A 22625-nucleotide genomic window follows, 5' to 3' on the forward strand; every position below is an offset into this window, starting at 1 on the left:
CGCTCACATGAGTGTTTTAGGATAGTGGGAATAGATATACCAGTTACATCAGTCATGAAGATTGCTGATTCGATTGCTGGCTGGAATAGCTGTATTCAGTGTTCATTTCTAAGCAATATGTCTATACACTCGCGATTCTCAATTTCTATGTGTGGACGGCGACGGCTGACAGATTGTTGTAGTTCTGCAGCTTTCTTGGCACAGACAAGTGACTTTTAGGTTTCTTTTTCTACTATTCTGATGTTTACTTGGTCATATTTTGTATATACTAGTCATACACTGACAGTAAGTAAATGAGCAGAGACATAGTCAACATGAGTCTTTGAAGGCCCCATCTTACAACATTAATAAACGAAAATGACATTACAATCTCATGCTTTCGAACAATCTGATATTTATGCTGGAGAACAAAGTATACAAGTACTGTCTATACCTATTTAACTGTTGTTGATTTTTGTACAAAATTACAAGAGCACAAAACAAACAGCTGACAACAATCGACAGATATAAAACAAATGCATTATTAAGACAAGGAAAAATAGTTCTTTATGTCAAGGTTATATACTAAATTAATTTTATGGTATTTTAGTGAGTGTACATGTATGCATTAAAATATGTATACCCATCAAAATTATCAAAGCTTCAAATGTAATCATAGTACAAATGTAAAGACAATTATAGAGTGATTTGGGATTTGTTGGAAAAAAAATAGCCGTAATGCTGTGACATTGTCTAACTGGTGGTGGGAATCTGCAAGCTAGTTTATAAAAAATAGTGAATAAACAATTTCATAAATATTACTGACCGCGAAAAACACCTCTCGTGAAGTGTCTTGTATATCATATAAAAAAATAGTCATAAATAAACAAACATAACAATAAACAAATATAAAAAACAAAACAACAAATTGGAACCTATAACGTACATCAGATTTTAATCAGATTGGATAGTGACTTACTCTGCAATTGCTTCTGTGGATACATTTAGGAGAGATGTGAAATTAAAGTCTTTTGCTGATGATACAAATGTATCTGTCATATCACCAAACACAATAACCATGAGTGGAAAAGCTGATCCATGAAGCATTGCTGCTAACATACCAATGAATAACAATAAACCATCAAAGCAGTTCGCAAACCGAAACTGGAAAATAAAGTTATCATGAAGGATATATATATGGTCTAAAAAAAAACATTTCAGGAATATGTGAGACATTATTTCCAACATAAAACCGACAGATGGAAAATAAAGTAATATATGTAAATTGTTCTAAGATGTTTTTTTTCATTATAAAGGCATTATAAATAATATTCTAAAATGAATTGCAGTGTTTTAACAAAGTACATATGGGGCTAATTGGTCTTCTCATTCTAGGCTCAAATCACAACAAACACACACACACACACTGAAGTAAAAATGAAGAAATACTTCACATAAAATAAATACAAAGTGTATATCGAGAGACAGGATCCACATTAGAAATCATGTTTGATGCCTTCAATGCAATTTTTATCATTTTTATTTTGTTACATACTAAAAAAAAAATGAAATTTACACTAAAAGATTTCTTACTAGTTGCCGGAATCCAACCATCTTTACTTTAACATCTGTACCATCATTTTTATTCCTACAACATACAATGTATTACTGGTATGATTACCAAGAAATAGACATATGCAGTAGTTGATATGACTCACTAAAAGGAATACACATGCAGGTACAGTTGACTAAATTATGGTGGATATAACTAGATTGTGGTTAATATAGCTAGATTGTTCTTGGTATAACTAGATTGTGGTTGATATAACTAGTTTGCAGTTGGTAGAGATAGATTATGCTTGATATAACTAGACTGTAGCTGGTATGACTAGATAGTAGTGAATATAACTAGATTATGGTTGATATAACAAGATTGTGATAGATATAACTAGATTGTGGTTGATATAACTAGATGTCAGTTGATATAACTAGATGTCAGTTGATATAACTAGCTTGTGGTTGATATAACTAGATGTCAGTTGATATAACTAGATTGTGGTTGATATAACTAGATTGTGGTTGATATAAATAGAGTGTGGTTTATATAACTAGCTTGTGGTTGATATAACTAGCTTGTGGTTGATATAATTAGATGTCAGTTGATATAACTAGACTGTGGTTGATATAACTAGAGTCTGGTTTATATAACTAGCTTGTGGTTGATATAACTAGATGTCAGTTGATATAACTAGATTGTGGTTGATATAACTAGATTGTGGTTGATATAACTAGATTGTGGTTGATATAAATAGAGTGTGGTTTATATAACTAGCTTGTGGTTGATATAACTAGATGTCAGTTGATATAACTAGATGTCAGTTGATATAACTAGCTTGTGGTTGATATAACTAGATGTCAGTTGATATAACTAGCTTGTGGTTGATATAACTAGATGTCAGTTGATATAACTAGATTGTGGTTGATATAACTAGATTGTGGTTGATATAAATAGAGTGTGGTTTATATAACTAGCTTGTGGTTGATATAACTAGATGTCAGTTGATATAACTAGATGTCAGTTGATATAACTAGATTGTGGTTGATATAAATAGAGTGTGGTTTATATAACTAGCTTGTGGTTGATATAACTAGCTTGTGGTTGATATAACTAGATGTCAGTTGATATAACTAGATTGTGGTTGATATAACTAGATGTCAGTTGATATAACTAGATTGTGGTTGATATACATAGAGTGTGGTTTATATAATTAGCTTGTGGTTGATATAGCTAGATGTCAGTTGATATAACTAGATTGTGGTTGATATAACTAGATTGTGGTTGATATAAATAGAGTGTGGTTTATATAACTAGCTTGTGGTTGATATAACTAGCTTGTGGTTGATATAACTAGATGTCAGTTGATATAACTAGATTGTGGTTGATATAACTAGAGTGTGGTTTATATAACTAGCTTGTGGTTGATATAACTAGATGTCAGTTGATATAACTAGATTGTGGTTGATATAACTAGATTGTGGTTAATATAAATAGAGTGTGGTTTATATAACTAGCTTGTGGTTGATATAACTAGATGTCAGTTGATATAACTGGATTGTGGTTAATATAACTAGATTGTGGTTGATATAACTAGAGTAAGGTTAATATAACTAGCTTGTGGTTGATATAACTAGATGTCAGTTGATATAACTAGATTGTGGTTGATATAACTAGAGTTTGGTTTATATAACTAGATTGTGGTTGATATAACTAGATGTCAGTTGATATAACTAGATTGTGGTTGATATAACTAGATGTCAGTTAATATAACTGGACTGTAGCTGATATAACTAGATGTCAGTTGATATAACTGGACTGTAGCTGATATAATTAAATTGTGATAGATATAACTAGATTGTGATGGATATAACTAGATTATAGTTGGCATAACTAGATTATGGTTGGCATAACTAGATTATGGTTGGTATAACTAGATGTTAGTTGGTATAACTAGATTGTAGTTGATATAACTGGATTGTGGTTGATATAACTGGATTGTGGTTGATATAACTGGACTGTAGCTGGTATAATTAAATTGTGATAGATATAACTAGATTGTGATAGATATAACTAGATTATGGTTGGCATAACTATATTATGGTTGGTATAACTAGATTATGGTTGGTATAACTAGATGTTAGTTGGTATAACTAGATTGTAGTTGATATAACTGGATTGTGGTTGATATAACTGGAGTGTGGTTGATATAACTGGACTGTAGCAGGTATAATTAAATTGTGATAGATATAACTAGATTGTAGTTGATATAACTAGAGTGTGGTTTATATAACTAGATTGTGGTTGATATAACTGGAGTGTGGTTGATATAACTAGCTTGTGGTTGATATAACTAGATTGTGGTTGATATAACTAGATGTCAGTTGATATAACTGGATTGTGGTTGATATAACTAGATTGTAGTTGATATAACAAGTCATTGATAATGACACAGTCCCCGTTAAATTTTTGAAAGGTCTCTTTGTGCTCGTCATATTAAAGTGGAGGGTTGTCACGAGCGTGTCCTTGAAACTTGAGTCCCAAGTGGCGTATACAACAGATTATTTATTCACATCAAATTCGAACACGTGTTGCGTGACGACCCCCTCCGGTTCAAGACGGCAAAGAAAAACATAGATCAAAAATGAAAGCATGTCCAAGCTATCACATTTTAAACAAACAAGATGGCCACCAGTCAGCCATATTTTATCAAATTGCAAATTGAATTGACATGTACATGTATCCATTTATGACATGCTAAATATCAATGAAAATGATACATGGGTGACAGAGATATAGTAATATGGCCAAAAATAAAAACAGCCGTTATTCAGCCATCTTTGATCTGATTATGAAACAAACTGACATGTATGATGTATGTGCCAAATACGAATGAAAATGGTACATAAATCTTGGAAATATAGTACTAAGGCCAAAAAGTCAGATGGCTGTCAATCGACCATCCTAACATGTATAATCTATGTACCAAATTTAAATGAAAACTAACAAAACATGTAAAAAATACGACATTTTCAAAAAACAAGATGGCTGCCAGTCGGCCATTTTGAATCAAATCACTAAACCACTGCATTCGCATATGTCCCACATAAAGTACTAGGTACATGTAAAGAATGAACAAAATCGGTCTAAAGGATTCTGAGATATGACTCCGGATGGACGCACAGACATGCAGAGACCGAATTATAAGTCCCCGTTTTCGGAGCTCGTCCGAACGGGGACTAACTAGATTGTGGTTGATATAACTAGATTGTGGATTATATAACTAGCTTGTGGTTGATATAACTATAGAGTGTAGTTGATATAACTAGACGTTAGTTGGTATAACTATAATGATCTTGATGTTAATCCAATTCTTACTTAATAGTATGTTTAGTTTCCATGGCAATATCATAAGATGACCTTCTGTAATTGTCACTAATATTCACAGCATGGTTTGAATTACGGGATGATACAACAGTCATGGGTAAAACTGCTGGTTCACCACCTTTCGTCTCAGTCTCGTCATAAGATGGTGGTGGGTTGTCTATAGAGTCTGTATAGAATATATCAGTTACCATTAGTTGGTGATAAAAATTAATTGAAGGCCTTCAATGGTGGTGGTCTTTCAATGCATTCTATCCATACAGGGGTACAAGAAGTAAAGTATAAGTGAATAATTCAATGCAGCTCTCATGACAAAAAAATATTGTATCTGAAAAAGATTTTATAAATGTAATACTGAAACCTACTGATGGCATTTATTGCTGCTATCTGAATACAGTAATAGTATAAAATCATATAGGCTACAAATAACCATAATTATGTGAATATAATACAGGGTGTATGTTGGTCCAATTTATCTGATGGGAAAATAGGTGTTGACATGATCACATTTATCTGATAAAATGTCTGGTTTTCCAAAAAAATTTAACAGACATCAGATTGTGTGGTTTGCATAACAATGAACATATCAATCTGATCATATAAACTGACCTAGACTCTGACATCTAACTAATAAAAAAGAATAAAATAGTCTTTACCAGTCGCACTGCATCATTGTTATATTTACATATCAATACTCCAAGGTGAATATGATTACAATAACGATATTATTATTCAAATGTACAATCACCATTTCCACCACCCAAAAAGTCTTTAAAGTATTCATAATGTCGAAAACATTAAATTGTGAGATTGAGAAATGACAGAGAGTGGAATACATATTTTTCAGTCAGTAACTGGATGGTATGCTTTGTCTATCAGTGTACATGAGGCCAACATGATTTCTGCTGCTGAAGACCACAGACAGGCCAGGAAGAACAGGGCCAACAATCCTGAAGCAGCAGCTACCATTCCCTGTTCGAGACTCTCTCGGGCGCATATTGGCCTCACCAACCACCTGTGAACCCACAAGGCAAGATCATCCCGGCCCAAGGATGATGAGATGGTTCTCGTTGAATCGACAGACAAACAACACACACAAATGATATATCAACATGCAGTGTATGTTCGCATGCGTGATGTGATATTTATTATGTAAATATTTTGTGTCCAGAAAAAACCTATGACATAATATGCTATGATAGGAATAAATAGGATAGCAATATATTATTTGAAATGATTTGATGTGATATTTATCATTATTCAAAACAATATATGATCTTATTTGAAAGGATATTTATAATTATTCAAAAAGATATATATATGATTTTTATTATTATTCAAAACAAAATATGATATGATTTGATATATTTGATTTGATGTGATTTTTATTATTATTCAAAACAAAATATGATATGATTTGATATATTTGATTTGATGTGATATTTATTATTATTATAACGCCATAAGTTAAAGCATGCGATATTGCACTGGGTATTTTCATCTAAGTATGGAGCGATTACGTGTGTGAGCATCCTCTAATAATAAAAACAAACATGGCTGCCCCCAGGGTTTGACCGGACTTAACACAAAGAACTTCTAATCACTAAATCTGTTCTAAACATTTTGGATTTTGGTATTCCCATGATGTATCCTTGGAAGGAAAAGATGTTATAATAATAAGGTTATTATGAGGATACCGCAAAGTATGCACTCAGACAGTACATTGTTTTTTCGACTTTCGCTGCATGTCAGTTGATACTATTGCTGTACTGTCTTTGTTTATACTTTTCGGTATCCTTACAACCACATATTATTCAAAACGAAATATATAATTCGATGTGATATTTATTATTATTCAAAACAATATATGATCTTAATTGAAATGATATTCATAATTATTCAAAATGATATATATGATTTGATGTGATATTTATAATTATTCAAAACAAAATAAGATATGATTTGATGTGATATTTATTATTGTGTGATATGATATGATATAATATGATATGATACACCTATGGTGTGAATAAAGAATACAAAGGGATTATATATTCATTGTAGGGATTGAATTGTACAAGTGGAGACAACTTTCTATTATATGACGAGACTATTTGAATAACTTTGGGCGCAAATGTGTGTATTTGAATGATATGCTGAATGCTGCTGTTGTGACTCACTAAATTTAGTAGCTCAGGACTTGCAGAGTTTGATAGAGATTTATATAAACACAATTCTAAAAAAAATATATATTTAATATTTATGACAAATTGTTTTATTATTTTTGATTAAATGTCTACGAATGGTATAAATAATTTGGAAATTTTGCCAAAAATAATAAAACATATGAAGTAAACATTAAATAATAATGTGGATAATACCACAACCTGAAAAGAAATATGCCACTTGACAGCAAAATATACTCAGCCAGTTACCAGGTTTCTAAAAGAGGTTTATTTGATTCTCACCAAACTCTTCTACAGGGGTCATATTACCAGATATGTCCCTGCTATCTGTCTTACCACCACTGTTTCCAGATGATCCATTTGAAGCCATGTTGATTTATTGCTGTGTTGTGTAAACGTCTACGATCAATACTTCAGATTCTAAAACATAAGAACATAAAAATATGATAAATAGCTACATGGTTACATAATTTGAATACCTAGTAATAATATCAAAATTAATATAAACAAGACATGACATGTCATGTCATAGCCCCCGCTCAGAAAATATTTAAAAACTTATATTGAACTGGGTTTGTGTCAGAGTGAATTAATTCAATAGTTGTGTTCACGTTACACAAAGTACGGGCTAAGATTTAAGCTGATTTAGGCTTATCTAGCATATTTGCATTTAGGCAAGACCTAATTGCGTCCACGCACAGGGAGGGCCAGTTGTTAGCACGGGCTAAGGTGCAAGCCACTATTTATGAACGAAAAATGGATGACACGCGCGAGGTTCTATTTCTGCTGCTGACATGTTTCGTTCTAATTTTGAAGCAACGCGCACAGGAACGCGAGAGAAGATGGACCCAACTTATTTGGATGCAAAGAAACAGTATACAACGGCGTAACAGAATACAGAGTTTTATTAATGCATGTCGTAGACAGCGAACCAAATTTATTTTGTCTACGATTGGTGCTGCTGTACGCTCGACTACAGCGACCCGATCAGTGTGGAAGCGTGTACACTGAGCTCGGTTGCTATTTTGGGAATGAGAAAGTTGGATATATTTGATCACGTGCATAATGTTCACACCCAAAGGTCGGCACAGAGGGCGCTAAGCCCTGGGCTAAGCATTCGCACACACTATGTTAGCCCGTGCTAAGGGTCTAGACCGCGTCTTAAATTTGGATCAGATTTAACCCGTACTTAGAATTCCTTCGCCCGTGCTAAGCGTTCAAGTACGTTTGCTTAGCACGGGCTAAGGAATTTGACCTCTTAGCCCGTGCTAAGGAGCTGTGCGTGAACGCAACTATTGTGAGCTGTATTAAAATTCCATTATTAATTGTTCAGAATTGATGTGTTACAATTTTAGGGGGGTGGGGTAAAAAAAAAATATTCATTTTGCTTTTCTGAGACAATTTATAACTTGTTAAACATATAATGCGAAGTGCACTTGTAAACAATTATTACCTGTCCCTGTACCAACTTTGAACAAAACTGGATGACGCATATCTGAGAAAAAGCTTGTTTTTTTAGATTTTTAAGGGAAAAAATGGCCTCCAAGCCGTAAAAATGTATTCAATCAAACAGGTCATGAATGATACTGCCTTCACTTGTTGACATTTGAAAGTTGCAACATATAATTTGTCCAGTTTTTGGCATGGACATAAATTGGCAAACATGATTTCTATGGCAATTTCAAGTTTATAGCACTCTCCATCCTGGTCTCAGGAAGAACACCAGAAAGCAACAAACAAGTACAACAGGTAAAATGACATGCAAGTATGCAAATCAGATCTGCAAATATGTTGAAGAGTCAGTGTTGTGTCTGTTTGGATAAACTTCCTTGTACAACTGTATTCCGAATACAAGGACACTGTCAATCACAGAACTGTTCATTGAAAAACTTCTGATATTTTAGACAGTAACAGGGAAATGATACTGTTTGTCATACAAGTACTAGCACCAGATGAGGAACTGAGAAACTGCAATGATCCTTGGTGTACATTACCTGTGTCAACAGCTTTACTTCCCATGTACTTCATGTACAGATCTACATGTAGTTTGTGGCCCTAAATATGGACAAGAGTACTTCTCATATGACAATGATACAAATAAAGTGCAAAAATCCAGAAAAATATTATCAAGTTTTTATTATCATACATTAATATTAACAAATCGTGTGAAATTGAACTTTTATGTACAGAGAAACACATATTTATGCTTTGGTTGACAGCACTTCTCAAAGTAAAAAAAAGAGGACCTGCGAAACTTTATACAATTGTCAGACATGCAGCGAATAGTATGCTTTTGTAATATATGCAGTTACAGTGGCTTTGCATTCTGAGAAAAAATTCTGGCTCTGCACCTGAAAAAAACAAAAAAAAACATTTAGTCAAAAGTAAGCAGAGGTTGTAGCATATGTGCTCCCATTAGCTGTTAAATTTAATTAAAAAAGCTATATGTGCATCCTCTCTTCAGTACGAAAACATATTACTTAATATATTTATACCAGCCAGAAAGAAATTGCATTAGGAATATAAATGGATTGATGCATGCATGTCTAGCAATATACTGTTTGAAAGGCCGCAAGATGTAATGAAATAGCAAACCAATCACTACTCGAGTCGGACTGGCTGGGAAACTGCACAATACATACAAAAATGTATGCAAATGATATATGAGCAGCTCCACCAAATTTAAAAATATTCTTTCCATAGTTATGACTCTAATGTGAGTGTGATTTTCCACTCCTTAGCAATAGTAGTTAGAGTATTGTATTGTACTGTATCGTACAAGTTTATTGTGATTCTAAATGTGCTTGTAATATTATTTAGCTTTATTTAGGATTCTGTTTAGTTGGTAACTTTACTGTATCTTAATGTAGTTTATTTTATTTTTATACGACCATAGAACAACTCACTGTAGTTTGTTTTAATGTTGAATAAATATTATAATATTATTATTATTAAAATCAGTCACAGTACAATAGTGACGTATTGCGCGAAATTGTTGCAAGGACAATACTTTTCTCGATTTGCGTGCTGTCGTGCGTTGATAAAAAATGCACGGAATGGTCGGCAGTATCGATCAAGTTCATCTACTAGTGTGACCTTCATGGCTGGCGAAAAGCAAGATGCCGTATAATCTTTTAAATAGGCGTCAAGGAGGAGTGAAAGGCTGGTACGGCAGCTTACTTGTTTTTGAAGTGTTGCAATTGTTGATTAGTACTCGGTGGTGATTATATTAATGTACAAAAAATAAATTCGTTGAATTGTTATGAAATGCAAGGAAAATTCAACTTAGTTTTATCGTAAGCAAATGATTCCGATTACATGCTAACGCTTCATGCCATACGATATCCGCCATGTTATCCATGCTGACGAGGTGTGTTTATTGACCAGATAGGTCAAGTCGCTAACCAATCAATCAAAATGCTGGATGGTGCCCATGTGCTCAAATTACCATAACATTTAAATATGTTAATGACAGTTCAGCGACCTCATGGTGAAAGCAACACGGAAGATATTTACCGATGTTTTAGTGCGATCTCTTGGCTGCATTTTTCATGGGAAAAAAGGCATGATTTTTTTTTTAATCTGCCCGATTTAGAAAAATGAATAAACGTACCGTCCCAAATAAGAATGTACCGGGTGGAATTTTTCGGGGAAAAAAATACCGGTACATTTATTTGGGACAAGTAGCGTTCTGGGCAAGCTCTCCGAGCAGAGACATATTTTTAACTTCGCATTGGCATGATCAGTGGATTACGTAAATAAACCAACACTTTCAATGAGTACATGCCGACCCAACTAAACTTGAGGACGCATCTCATAGAACAATAGCTGTGGAAATCATAATGTAAATGTTGCGGAAATCAAGCATGGCGATAATGATTTTGAGCGAGGCAGAGTCTGTCAAGCGTCTCAGAGCAACATTGGGCCGACACCACCACGACGTTCGAATCATGGAGAGAGCACTGCAAACCTCTTAAATCACGAGGTAAACTTTCAATTCACACAATACATAATCAATTCCTACAACAATAATAATCAAAGAAAGCTTAGAAAGAACTCTCGTGTGCTGAGAGTATTGGAGACACATTAATTCAAAATTACTTGAACTTGAGATATTGATGGAAATGCAGAAAACTAATTATGCAAATAAGGTAACTAATATGAACACATTTAAGTGTAAAACTAATAAGGTCTGCGCAATGTAAAAGTAATAAGATCTGCGTAATGTAATATCTATGTACCAAGTTTCATTGAAATGTGATTAGAACCAAAAAATTATTATTATTGTGCTAATTAAGAGAATTAATATGAACAGATTTTAACCCAAAATTAATCAGGCTGTCTATTGTCCTAGAGCATTTATGTACCAAGTTTTATTCAAATGTGATGATCAATACTTGAGATATCAGTATTAATTAATTATGTTAATTAGGTGATTAAGAAGCATAAATATTTACCAAAACTAATATGGTGTACAGTCCTACACATGTAGGTTCATTGAAATGTGATGAGTACTCTTTAAAAGTTTCATTAAAATTCAATGAGTGGTTCTTAGGACAAATTAACTAATTAAGCAAATTAGTACCGTAGTTAATATGCACAATAATTTATCCTAAAATTAATCAGGTCTCTGCATAGTCCTAGAAGATCTATGTCGCAAGTCTCATTGAAATGTGATGATTAGTACTTGAGATATCAGGTGAAGGGCTGAAAATTAACTAATTATGCTAATAAAGTGATTAATATGCACAAATATTTACCCAAAACTAATCAGGTCTCTGCACAGTCCTTATAAGTAACTATGTACTATGTTTCATTGAAATTTGTTCATTACTACTTGAAATATCAAAAGCTGAAAATTAATTAATTATGCAAATTAGGTAATTAATATGTACTGATATTACCCTAAAAACTATCAAGTCTGTGCAGTCTCATATGACATCTACATGTATGTACCAAGTTTTATTGAAATGTTATGATTAGTACTTGAGATATCAGTGGAAAAGCCGAAAATTGATTAATCATTATGCAAATTAGGTAATTAATATAAACAGATTTTTACCCAAAACTAATGAAATCTGTGCATTAGATCAGAGCATCCATGTGCCAAGTTTCATCAAAATCCAATGAGTGGTTCTTCAAATATCAGTGGAACAGTCATGGAACAGCTTAAAATCAGGTAATTATCATGCAAATTAGGTATTTAATATTCATAGATTTTTACCCAAAACAAATCAAATCTGCGCATTAGTTCAGAGCATCCATGTGCCAAGTTTCATCAAAATCCAATGAGTGGTTCTTCATATATCAGTGGAACAGTCATGGAACAGCTAAAAATCAGCTAATTATCATGCAAATTAGGTAATTAATATTCATAGATTTTTACCAAAACCTAATCAACTCTGCGCATTATCCCAGAGCATCTATGTACCAAGTTTCACCAAAATTTGATTAGTGGTTCTTGAGATAATGGTGGAACAAAAAAAGTGACATACATACATACATACAGACAGGGTAACTGCAAAGACTCCCTTTTGTGCTTCGCACACGGGAGTCAAAAAGGCAGTTTTTCTGGCGAAACTCTCGCCAGGTTAGCAATAGTTTCTCACGATCACCAAACCCGAGACACAAACGATAATTCAAAGTGTATAAATACCATAACAAGCACAGTTTCTTACCTTTGAAATTGACGAGACACAATTTTGTCCATATAAGCGTTGCACAAATAAAGGTACAATTCCGGAATACAATATCCTCACACAAAAACGACTGTGATTTCCACCGAGACGAGAACTGCGTATGCGTCATCAAAACTCGGATTAAACTCGGGTAATTTTGGGAAAAGTCGGATTTTCCAGCAGTTTTGAAGGAAAAATGTTAAAAATCAAAGAAAAACACAGTGAAACTTTGAAGAATCGAAAAAATAACTTGATGTGCATAATAGCACCATCAATTCCTGTCTCTGTACCAACTCTGAACTGAATTGGATCACACATGTGTGAGAAAAAGCTGGTAACGTGAAAATGTGCACACACGGATGCACAGACACGACCCAAATTAATACCCCCCCCCCCCCCCCCCCCCCCGCCTGGATCACAGATCCGGCGGGGGCTAAAAACTCATGTTTTTTTTATAAATATTTGTGAGCTTGACTTAACAACTTATATGACACCCAATACCACCCTCACCCCCCATTAATGGGTACATTCTAAATTAAATTAGTCTGTTGTAAAGATAGAAGTTGAGGGGGCAACTCTAGTGGTAGTAGTCATGACTACGGTATCATGTTGAACACTGAGATGAGTAGGATACAAGATGTTATCTGAGTTTGATGATTGTTTTATTTACTTTTAATATCTTTGTTCAAGTAGGTATACTACTGAATGCCAAATATTTAAAATATATGTAAACTAAATATTGTCATATTTTGGTGAATCCTAAATGGTGTCCATGTCATTTAAAATGACGAAGACTAAAAATGTTATTCACAATACTTATATTCACATCTTCATTGCAGTTGCATTATGTTGGTGGCATTTTTACTTGATTTGGATTTTTCTAGATGTTGTTAATGTTATATTTTTACTACCAAATGTCTTTGTGTTTATTTGTATTTTGAGTTGATCAGTTGCATTGACATGTCTTTCTAAGAGGAGGGTTCTATATGAGATACACCATGGGGGTACACCTTATTTAAAATACATAAAAAATATGCAAAATGTTGCACCAAATGTTTGGCAGGAAAAATTAAATTGTTCAAAGAATTAAAACAGAAACAGGTTGGGATTAATATATAATGCAGTCACCCACACATATTGTATGAATGTTAGTATTGATTTTCACATTTCATTGTTATACAGTGGGTTTTCAAATTAATTAAAAAATTCATGTCTTCACTGTATTCACCATATTATCGTACTTGGAACAAAATTAACAAATAAAATATTTTCTATCCATTAAAATTGTACTCATAATTTGCTGAATATACTGTTGTTTAAATCTGTAGCTCAGATCACACACACACACACACTGTATAACCAATGTACACAAGAAACTGATCAAACCACATTGAAAAGGTTTCCATATAAGGTGAAAGATTCATTGCAGATTTTCATTGGGCCAAGCCCACAAACTAATGGCCTTAAAGCAATCTATGACGTTATCCATGATTCAGCAATTTGCAATGCACCCACTGAACATTATAAAAAGTGCTTCTGAAACACTACAATAGGGAAAACCATTAATCATGGCTGATATGTCAACACCAACAGTTTGCATTCAGTGTATATGGTACTTGATATCTTGTGTCATACAGTACCAGGCTACTATGACAGTTACTCTGTGAATTCTAATGAATAGATTTATTACCTATATATATCCCCTACCCAGAACAGGATTGCCAACCGCACATTACAATCAGACTGCATAGGTAATAGCTAATACTAAACAGAGGAAGTGACAGTATTATATTACCTTTCATTTTCTTTTAAAAAGACGCAGGTGAAGATCTCAAATCAAAAAAAACTTCTAAGATAGATGCTTCAAAGCTAATTTGACATTTACAATACAAATGTAAATGTACAAATACACTAACCACTAATACAGCATTTTTTGAAACCATATCTGATGTTAAAGGTGATCACTGTCAACATACAGTACATGTACTTGCATGGCATGGCAAGAGGTGTGCTCGACTAATATGTCTATGACTGGATTCTTGAAGCTTTGTCTGCCAGTCTGTCTGCAGTATGCTAATTGATCTTTTGGCCTTAGAAATTATTCTTAGATATAATACAGGTCATAATATCATTTTTTATGTATCTTCAAATATTTTATTCTTTTGATTTTTTTAAACATACATTTTGATAATTTCTGCAACAATAAACCCTTTGAACTTGGACATTGGGGTATTTCATGTGAGAATATGTTCTGGGGTAGTATTGACCTCCACAGAGCTCCCTTCGATTGTAACATAATTGCACGTATATGTAGTAGGCAACTCATATGTTACATTAGGGTTTATAGAACAACAAAATAAAGTTCAGTGACCAGTGAATGCCCTTTTTTATAATACCGTACCTTATAAATATAAATTTGCTAGTGTGAAAACAAAAATTCTCAATGTTTTTTTTTGTGTGAAATATAAACCAACATTGATACATTTTTTTTTCACTCAAATCAGTAGTTCTCAAAATACATCCACACTTCATAACTGTAATGTTTGTTTAAAACCATGCTGTCATTGTGCTCTACATTCTTGTGATTCTAAGTATATGTAATAATGTCAGGATGTCATTTAGTTGAACCCAAAGTAGATATTGTGGTGTGACATTCATACCATGGTATTAGTGTTTTGTGTTCTTATGTATGTAGGTCATTAAGGTCATATACATATCATTACACTAACTTGCAAATAATGACTATACTAGTAGTTCTGCAGTTTGCATATCAAAGGAGCAATATTGCAAATATTGCAAAGTTTGCAATATTTCATTAAGAGGGCAACTAACTGTCATCTTTTTTTAAATTATTTTTCTGTTAATTTAAATTCTAGTATCATGCAGACATATTAATTAGGTTCTTTAACAATTTTATTTTAGCTGATACATGTATACATGGTATAAATTATATTTGAAAAAATAATGCCACTACAGTACTTAATGTCACAGATCAACACTAAATAGATTGTACTTTACTATTTTACATTCACCTGGCATGCAATAAAACATCTCAAGTTATCTTTAAGATGACCTTCAACACCATGTGCACAGCAATAAATTAATTCAGCCCAACTAAGTTTTCAACTTTTCAACTTTTTGTTTGATTTGTACATTAGAAAGCAAACAATGTGCAAGTTTCACATGTTTTCTTGTGAAAATTTGCAATAAATTTTTTTTTAACATTTTAAGCAATAATAAATAATATTAATAAATTTCACAATTCAAACTAAAACATAAGATTTCTATTGATGGAATAACATTCAAAACATTTTCAAATGATGTCATTGAGCATTCTGCTTGTTAATGGACTGGTTGGACTGCCGTGGTTGAATTTAAAAATATTAATTGAAATGAAAGAAATTTGGCGTAAATAGTATTTTAATCAGTTTATTCAGTTGTAGGCCAGAAGTCTTCCAATGCATGATTTAAACGGCCTTCTCAAAGCACCATCAGAGATGCTAACTGGTTGTCTGCTAAGGTAAAGACAACAAGCCATGCATGCGACAGTCCCCGTTAGTTATCAAATTTAAGATATAAAGTTTTGTTTATAGTAATATAGCTGGAATATAAACATGTCAGGAATATGATGATTGTTTAACATTTAAATGATTTACATTTGTATCTGATCGTCAAATGAGTCTTGAGAGATATTGCTCTGGAACAGCATTAATTAAAACAAAATCAGCAATTATGAATATATGTATAATGAATATATGAAATTTGAACATAGTCAGTCAAAGCATGTCAGAGATATGGCTCTAGAAGCCCATTCATTAAAAGAAAATGGCCACTAGTCAGCCATTCAGAATCCGATCTAAAAAATAAAACAAGTTTTTTAGCACAAAAATAGCCACAATTAGGCCACTTTGAAAAGGATCGTCAAACCAATGTATCCGTATATCTGTGACATGATGTATAATGAATATTAAAAATTTGAACATAATCAGTCAAAACAAGTCAGACATATGGGTCTGGAAACCAATTCATTAAAACAAAATGGCCACCAGACAGCCATTTTGAGTCTGATCTGAAAAATAAAATGACGTGCATCAGGAACCCGTAATGTCTAATGTATGTACCAAGTTTGAACGAAATCCATCCATAAATGCCAGAAATGCTTGATATTTGATGATTTTTTAGCACAAAAATGACAACCATTCAACCATTTTGAATAGGATCGTCAAACCAATATATCTGTCTATCTATGACATGATTTATAATGAATATTTAAAATTTGAACATAATCAGTCAAAACAAGTTGGAAATATGGGTCGAGAAGCCCATTCATTAACCCAAAATGGCCGCCAGTCGGCCATTTTTGAATGTTATCTGAAAAACAAAATTATTTGCATCAAGGTCCCATAATGTCTAATGTATATATCAAGTTTGAACAAAATCCATCTGTAAACAGCCGAGAAATGTTTGATTTTTATGATTTTTTAGCACAAAAATGGCCGCCATTCGGCCATCTTGAATCAGATCATAAAACAAAATGATGTTCAACAAGGTCCTATAATGTCCAACGTATATACAAGGTTTAAACAAAATCCATCTGTAAACAGGCGGGAAATGCTTGATTTTGATGATTTTTAGTACAAAAATGGCCGCCATTCGGCCATCTTGAATCAGATCGTGAACAAATTGACGTGCATATGTATGATATCATGTATGATGTATATGTGAAGTTTGATTGTGATTGGTCCAGGCATTTCTAAGATACAGGTCCGGACGCACGCACAGACGCACGCACAGACGCACGCACGGACGCACAGAGGTCAAAACATAAGTCCCCGTTTTCGGACTTCATGTTAATAATAATAATAATAATAAAACGTGTTAAGACAAAGTCAGTTTATAAAAAGATAACAAAGGGTAGTTAACTATAGACACTGTTACATTGTCACTGTGACAAAAGTTCATTCACAAATGACTTTTCTTTGCCCTCAAATATAATCTATCTAGGTTTTCAAGGAAAATTTTGACCAATGAATGCTCAAGATATCATTATAAATTTGGCATCCAATCAGTACCGGTACTATTATATATTCACAGTTGTTGAAAAATGAACACGTTTTCAATCTCCTAACAGTGAATTATGCAAGCTAACTGGATCTCATCTAATTTGTGGCCTGTATATATAATGATCGCTTTTGTTCTAGGTCTATTATAGTGTCTGAATATGTGTGTAAGACCTTGCTTCTGTCAATCAGATGGTTAGATTCAGATTAAGCAAGTCACAGAGAAAATTAATTGCCATATTTATAGTTCAGCAGCTATTACTGGTACTCCATTGATACTAATAATAAAACGTGTTAAGACAAAGTCAGTTTATAAAAAGATAACAAAGGGTAGTTAACTATAGACACTGTTACATTGTCACTGTGACAAAAGTTCATTCACAAATGACTTTTCTTTGCCCTCAAATATAATCTATCTAGGTTTTCAAGGAAAATTTTGACCAATGAATGCTCAAGATATCATTATAAATTTGGCATCCAATCAGTACCGGTACTATTATATATTCACAGTTGTTGAAAAATGAACACGTTTTCAATCTCCTAACAGTGAATTATGCAAGCTAACTGGATCTCATCTAATTTGTGGCCTGTATATATAATGATCGCTTTTGTTCTAGGTCTATTATAGTGTCTGAATATGTGTGTAAGACCTTGCTTCTGTCAATCAGATGGTTAGATTCAGATTAAGCAAGTCACAGAGAAAATTAATTGCCATATTTATAGTTCAGCAGCTATTACTGGTACTCCATTGATACTCAGGAGGCTTTTGCTTGTAATAGTTTAATGCTAAGCAGTATATTCTGTTAATAGTGGTTGTCGTCCTGGTTTCATTCTACATTCTATTTTGTTTGATCTGTTGCCAACGTTTAGAATTTAGTGACAAAAACATACATGGTATTTTTCAGTTACTGTTTTGTTTCGAATTGTTGTATTTTGGTGAACACCTCATATCTCACCTGCTTATGTATAGTATGGTAACTGTAGTTGTGTCATATTCAACATTTGTTCCTTTATCCTAATACTTGCTTATGGAATATGTCTATGACTGGATTCTTGAAGCTTTGTCTGCCAGTCTGTCTGCAGTATGCTAATTGATCTTTTGGCCTTAAAAATTATCCTTAGATATGTACATAATTCTGTGGTGTTTATATCTTCTCTGCCATATTTGAACTAGGCTGTTGTTGATAGTTCTTTCATTAAAGTTATGATGCATTTGTTTCAATTTCTACGAGTCCTGAGATGAAGTCATTTATAAAAATATTGAACAAGGTTGAACTCCTTTGTTTAACTCCATTCTCAATTTTAAAATTTTCACTGAATGTGACTATGAAATTTGTGTACATGTTCTTAATATATATGTTATTTTTGTAAGTAGACTGCATAGTATGATTGTATGATAAATATTGTAATGTAAATTTGTAGGCTTAATTGCAGAGAATCTTGTAATTTGTTAATGTAACTTTGTAATTTGTGTCCACTTTTTATCTTTCACTGGTAATCACTTTTTGTTGTGTCAATAAAATAAAAATATTTTCATTAAGTCAGTCATTTTAGATTAGCTATTAAATGTACTTAGTTTTATATTGGTTTGCTTGTCTTGGCTTTCATTGTCCTTGTTATGTAACCAGTTCACTTAGGATTTTTACGTTTTTCAATAAACATCGATCAATATCACATCGTAACTTAAGTGATCGGTAAAATTACTCCATCGCATCACGCGCGCTCCAATGACTCATGAGCCCTTCTGCCACTGGCCTTCGGTCACACGGAATACAGCCCTAAAGGATGGCCACTTCCAATGACTACCCGACCCAAGATCAAATGTTGGGGGGACCAACCTACACACTGCACTACACACAGGCGCTGGTTGCTAACACCTGAGGTGTTCGACTTCTATTATTATTAAGATTGTCCAGAATAAATTTTAACAACAATCCATACCTTTCATTGATTTTGTGGTCTCATCTTGTTGAAGCGTACATTTAAACAAATCTCAACGCCATCATGATTTTCACCATCTCGTTGCTAAGCCAGATGAGTGGGAGAAAGTCATCCAATGACGTCACTCTCACCCCAAAAAGGTCGTTGATCACGTGGTGCTAACTAGGTCACCTTCAAATGCAGGTTATTCAACTCTTTCAAAAAAAACAATATTTGGTTTTACTCTGGATTTAATTCTTCATTTGTGTTATTGTGAAAGTTAAATTAATGGAAATTAAATTAAATTTAGCCCACGTTATGATATGTTGAGTAAAATTTAAACAAATGTGCCACAGAGGTCAAGCAAAAGCGAACGCGGCTAACGTCACGTGACAAGTGACGTCGTTTCTGTTGCTACTTCCAAATGTGAGAAATTGGGTCTCCAGTTTGCGTCACTTTCTGATGATATATTTGTGAACAAACCATCAATATACACAGTATACACAACTTTCGCACATGCATGATGACCAGACTGCGGTGAAGAAAAGTGATTTTCACAGAGGCGTGGACATTTCAAAGGTACGTTCACTGTAAGTAGTGACAGCTCTGTGTGTACGCGGGGAGGTAGTTCGGTAGCTCGCGGTTTCACCGTATTTTTTTTAATTTCCGGTGGTGTTTTGCGATCGCCTCCCACAGCGGGTGAAATAATCTTACGGAGGTACAGCAAACTACAGCGAAACCAAGAGAGCTAGGTCTCAGCCTTTAAAAAAAACACTGTGTAGTGTAACGACACCTGAACAAAACAAAACGATACAACCTCATTGTATTGTAAAAAAAAAAATCACCAGGTAATAAACACCAAAAGTAGCATTCTTTCTGTTTTTTACCTGTCATGAACAATCATTTTTAAAATTTAGCTTTATGTAATTATGTTTTTACATACTACCGGTACTCACTAAATTACTGTGACAAACAGATGAGAAAAAAAAAGACCACCTTGTGGTTAAAAGTTTATTTAATTTATTCATTTTAAATAGCTTTTGTACTTTACTGTATTTAACATTTAAATCCAAACCTCCACTATGCATCTGGAATAAATGTTTTATAAATTTCAATTAAATTGGTTATGCCTATAATATGAAACAATACTAATCTAGCTTACAGTCAAATAAATTGTAAAAACTCATATGGGTTTCTATCACTGAAGTTACATTTTATACTCTCAGTGCAGCAAATGCATTCCTTCCATCTTTATAGTATTTATAAAATTCACAATTCAAAACAAGAGGTTTCTATTCGTGGATTAAATAACTGTAGAACTGATTCAAATGACATTGTTACACACTTTACTCATTGTTTGGCTGGTTGAATTCAACTACCATTTAAATTTATATATTTTTTTGAAGATGAATTGAATGCCTTTGCTGCGCTGAGAGTACTATGAATGCCTTTGCACAGTATGCTTCATTTGAGGTCATTTTATCAGCCTTCTATTCTTGTAAACAAATAGAGCATGAACTTTAAGATGAAACTTGACAATTAAATTCTGTGTGTTTCAGTCCATGGAAGGTATTCCGTTAATACCTTCCATGTTCAGTCTAAGTCACACATGCAATGCATATTTATTATAATAATCAGTCTATTTATTTTTAGCTATAATAATAACTTTATTACACAACTGATAACAACAAAGGGTAGATACACATGGTGAACATAAACTTCAAAAGTTGCTAGGAATAACAATTAAATGATCAGTTCTAAACAATTTGTTTTACAGTATTAGCATATGCACTTTTGTAAATGACAGGTTTGTCTCTATTGTTAAGTTTTTAAGTCATATTAAATGTGACATGCATTATGTAAATACATCAAAGTTTGATCAAATATTAGATTAAAAAAATTTCATTTACATATTACTGTAAAATACTATATTTTCGCTGGAGGGAGGATTCAGTGAATATATACGTTTTTTTCCTATGTTTTACATTTAAATTCAACTTTAATCAAAAATCAGTGAAAATAAACTCCATAATAAAATACCCAAAAAGTCTTTTCAGCAAAAATTAATTCCAGCTAAAATAAAGTATTTTACAGTAACTGTATGATGTTGTATTCATTTACATATTAACTGTATGATGTCGTATCTCATGCTTAAAGGTGTAGGATTTTGCATAAATAAGTTGTTTGAAATCTGCTTACCATATAAGGCAATAGCTGACTTTATCTTCAAACTACTACTACCAAGATCTGCAATAGCTGACTTTTTGTGTGATTTCTCGTTTGCATATTAATTGTATGATGTCATGTCTCATGACTATTTAGTTATATTTAGATCTTACCTAAACCAGTTGTTTGAAGTGTGCTTACCATACAAGACATAACTCACTTTATTGTCTTATTTTCGTACATTGTCGTTCTACTTTTAAGTGTTGCACTGCAGTTTATGCTAGTCTAATTTTTGCAAGACATTAGCTACAAAAAATTTACTTTAGGAGCTGAATACTATTGAGTGTCAGTTTATTTTCACTGGCGCAACAGCAAAGATTTCATGCAAGATACATGTATGACAAAAAATGTGCAGTGAAAATAAGAAAAGTAAAATATCTACAGTAGGATGTATTTTATTAATCTGCCTGAGATTGTGGAAAATTAACTTGTCGGATGCGAGAGTGACATCAACTTTCTTTGCTGTGTTTTCTTGTATGACTCACCTAATTTGCATATTAACTGCATGATGTCATCTCTCATGCAAGTGAATATCTGTCAGAGTTTGCATATTACTCAAATGTTCTCCTTTATTCACATGACTACCATTCACCTTATTTGCATATTAACTGCATGACAACCTCAAGTTTTGAATATT

The 22625-nt window shown here is 33.1% G+C and overlaps 2 protein-coding genes and 1 long non-coding RNA gene across 6 annotated transcripts in view; 1 reads left to right on the forward strand and 2 right to left on the reverse strand.

Moving 5' to 3' along the window:
- Positions 1-1090, reverse strand: part of LOC100378887 (ATP-dependent translocase ABCB1-like) — a 53861-nt gene extending 52771 nt beyond the window's left edge. For both annotated transcript variants that reach the window (XM_085501522.1, XM_085501521.1), the window contains exon 1: positions 959-1090. In XM_085501522.1, coding sequence (XP_085357648.1) covers positions 959-1086 — 128 coding nt within the window. In that variant the 5' untranslated portion in view covers positions 1087-1090. The remainder of the gene's footprint in view (positions 1-958) is intronic.
- A 461-nt stretch (positions 1091-1551) lies between these two features.
- On the reverse strand, positions 1552-14629 carry LOC146740965 (uncharacterized). The gene is made up of 4 exons (XR_014930041.1): positions 14578-14629; positions 7441-7524; positions 4913-5087; positions 1552-1627 (listed from the first exon to the last, which is right to left on the reverse strand). It is a non-coding gene; the product is annotated as an uncharacterized LOC146740965 (long non-coding RNA).
- Positions 14630-20122: 5493 nt separating this feature from the next.
- The window catches only part of LOC100379035 (ATP-dependent translocase ABCB1-like), a 53004-nt gene continuing 50501 nt past the window's right edge, over positions 20123-22625 (forward strand). For 2 of the 3 annotated variants that reach the window (XM_085501523.1, XM_085501525.1), the window contains exon 1: positions 20123-20341. The gene's annotated coding sequence lies outside the window, so the exon portion shown is untranslated. Of the gene's footprint in view, positions 20353-22625 lie in introns of all 3 variants that reach the window. The other variant, XM_085501524.1, reaches the window with a different exon arrangement.

This window comes from Saccoglossus kowalevskii, chromosome 7, assembly GCF_978046115.1.
Source record: "Saccoglossus kowalevskii chromosome 7, keSacKowa6.1, whole genome shotgun sequence".
NCBI lineage: Eukaryota > Metazoa > Hemichordata > Enteropneusta > Harrimaniidae > Saccoglossus > Saccoglossus kowalevskii.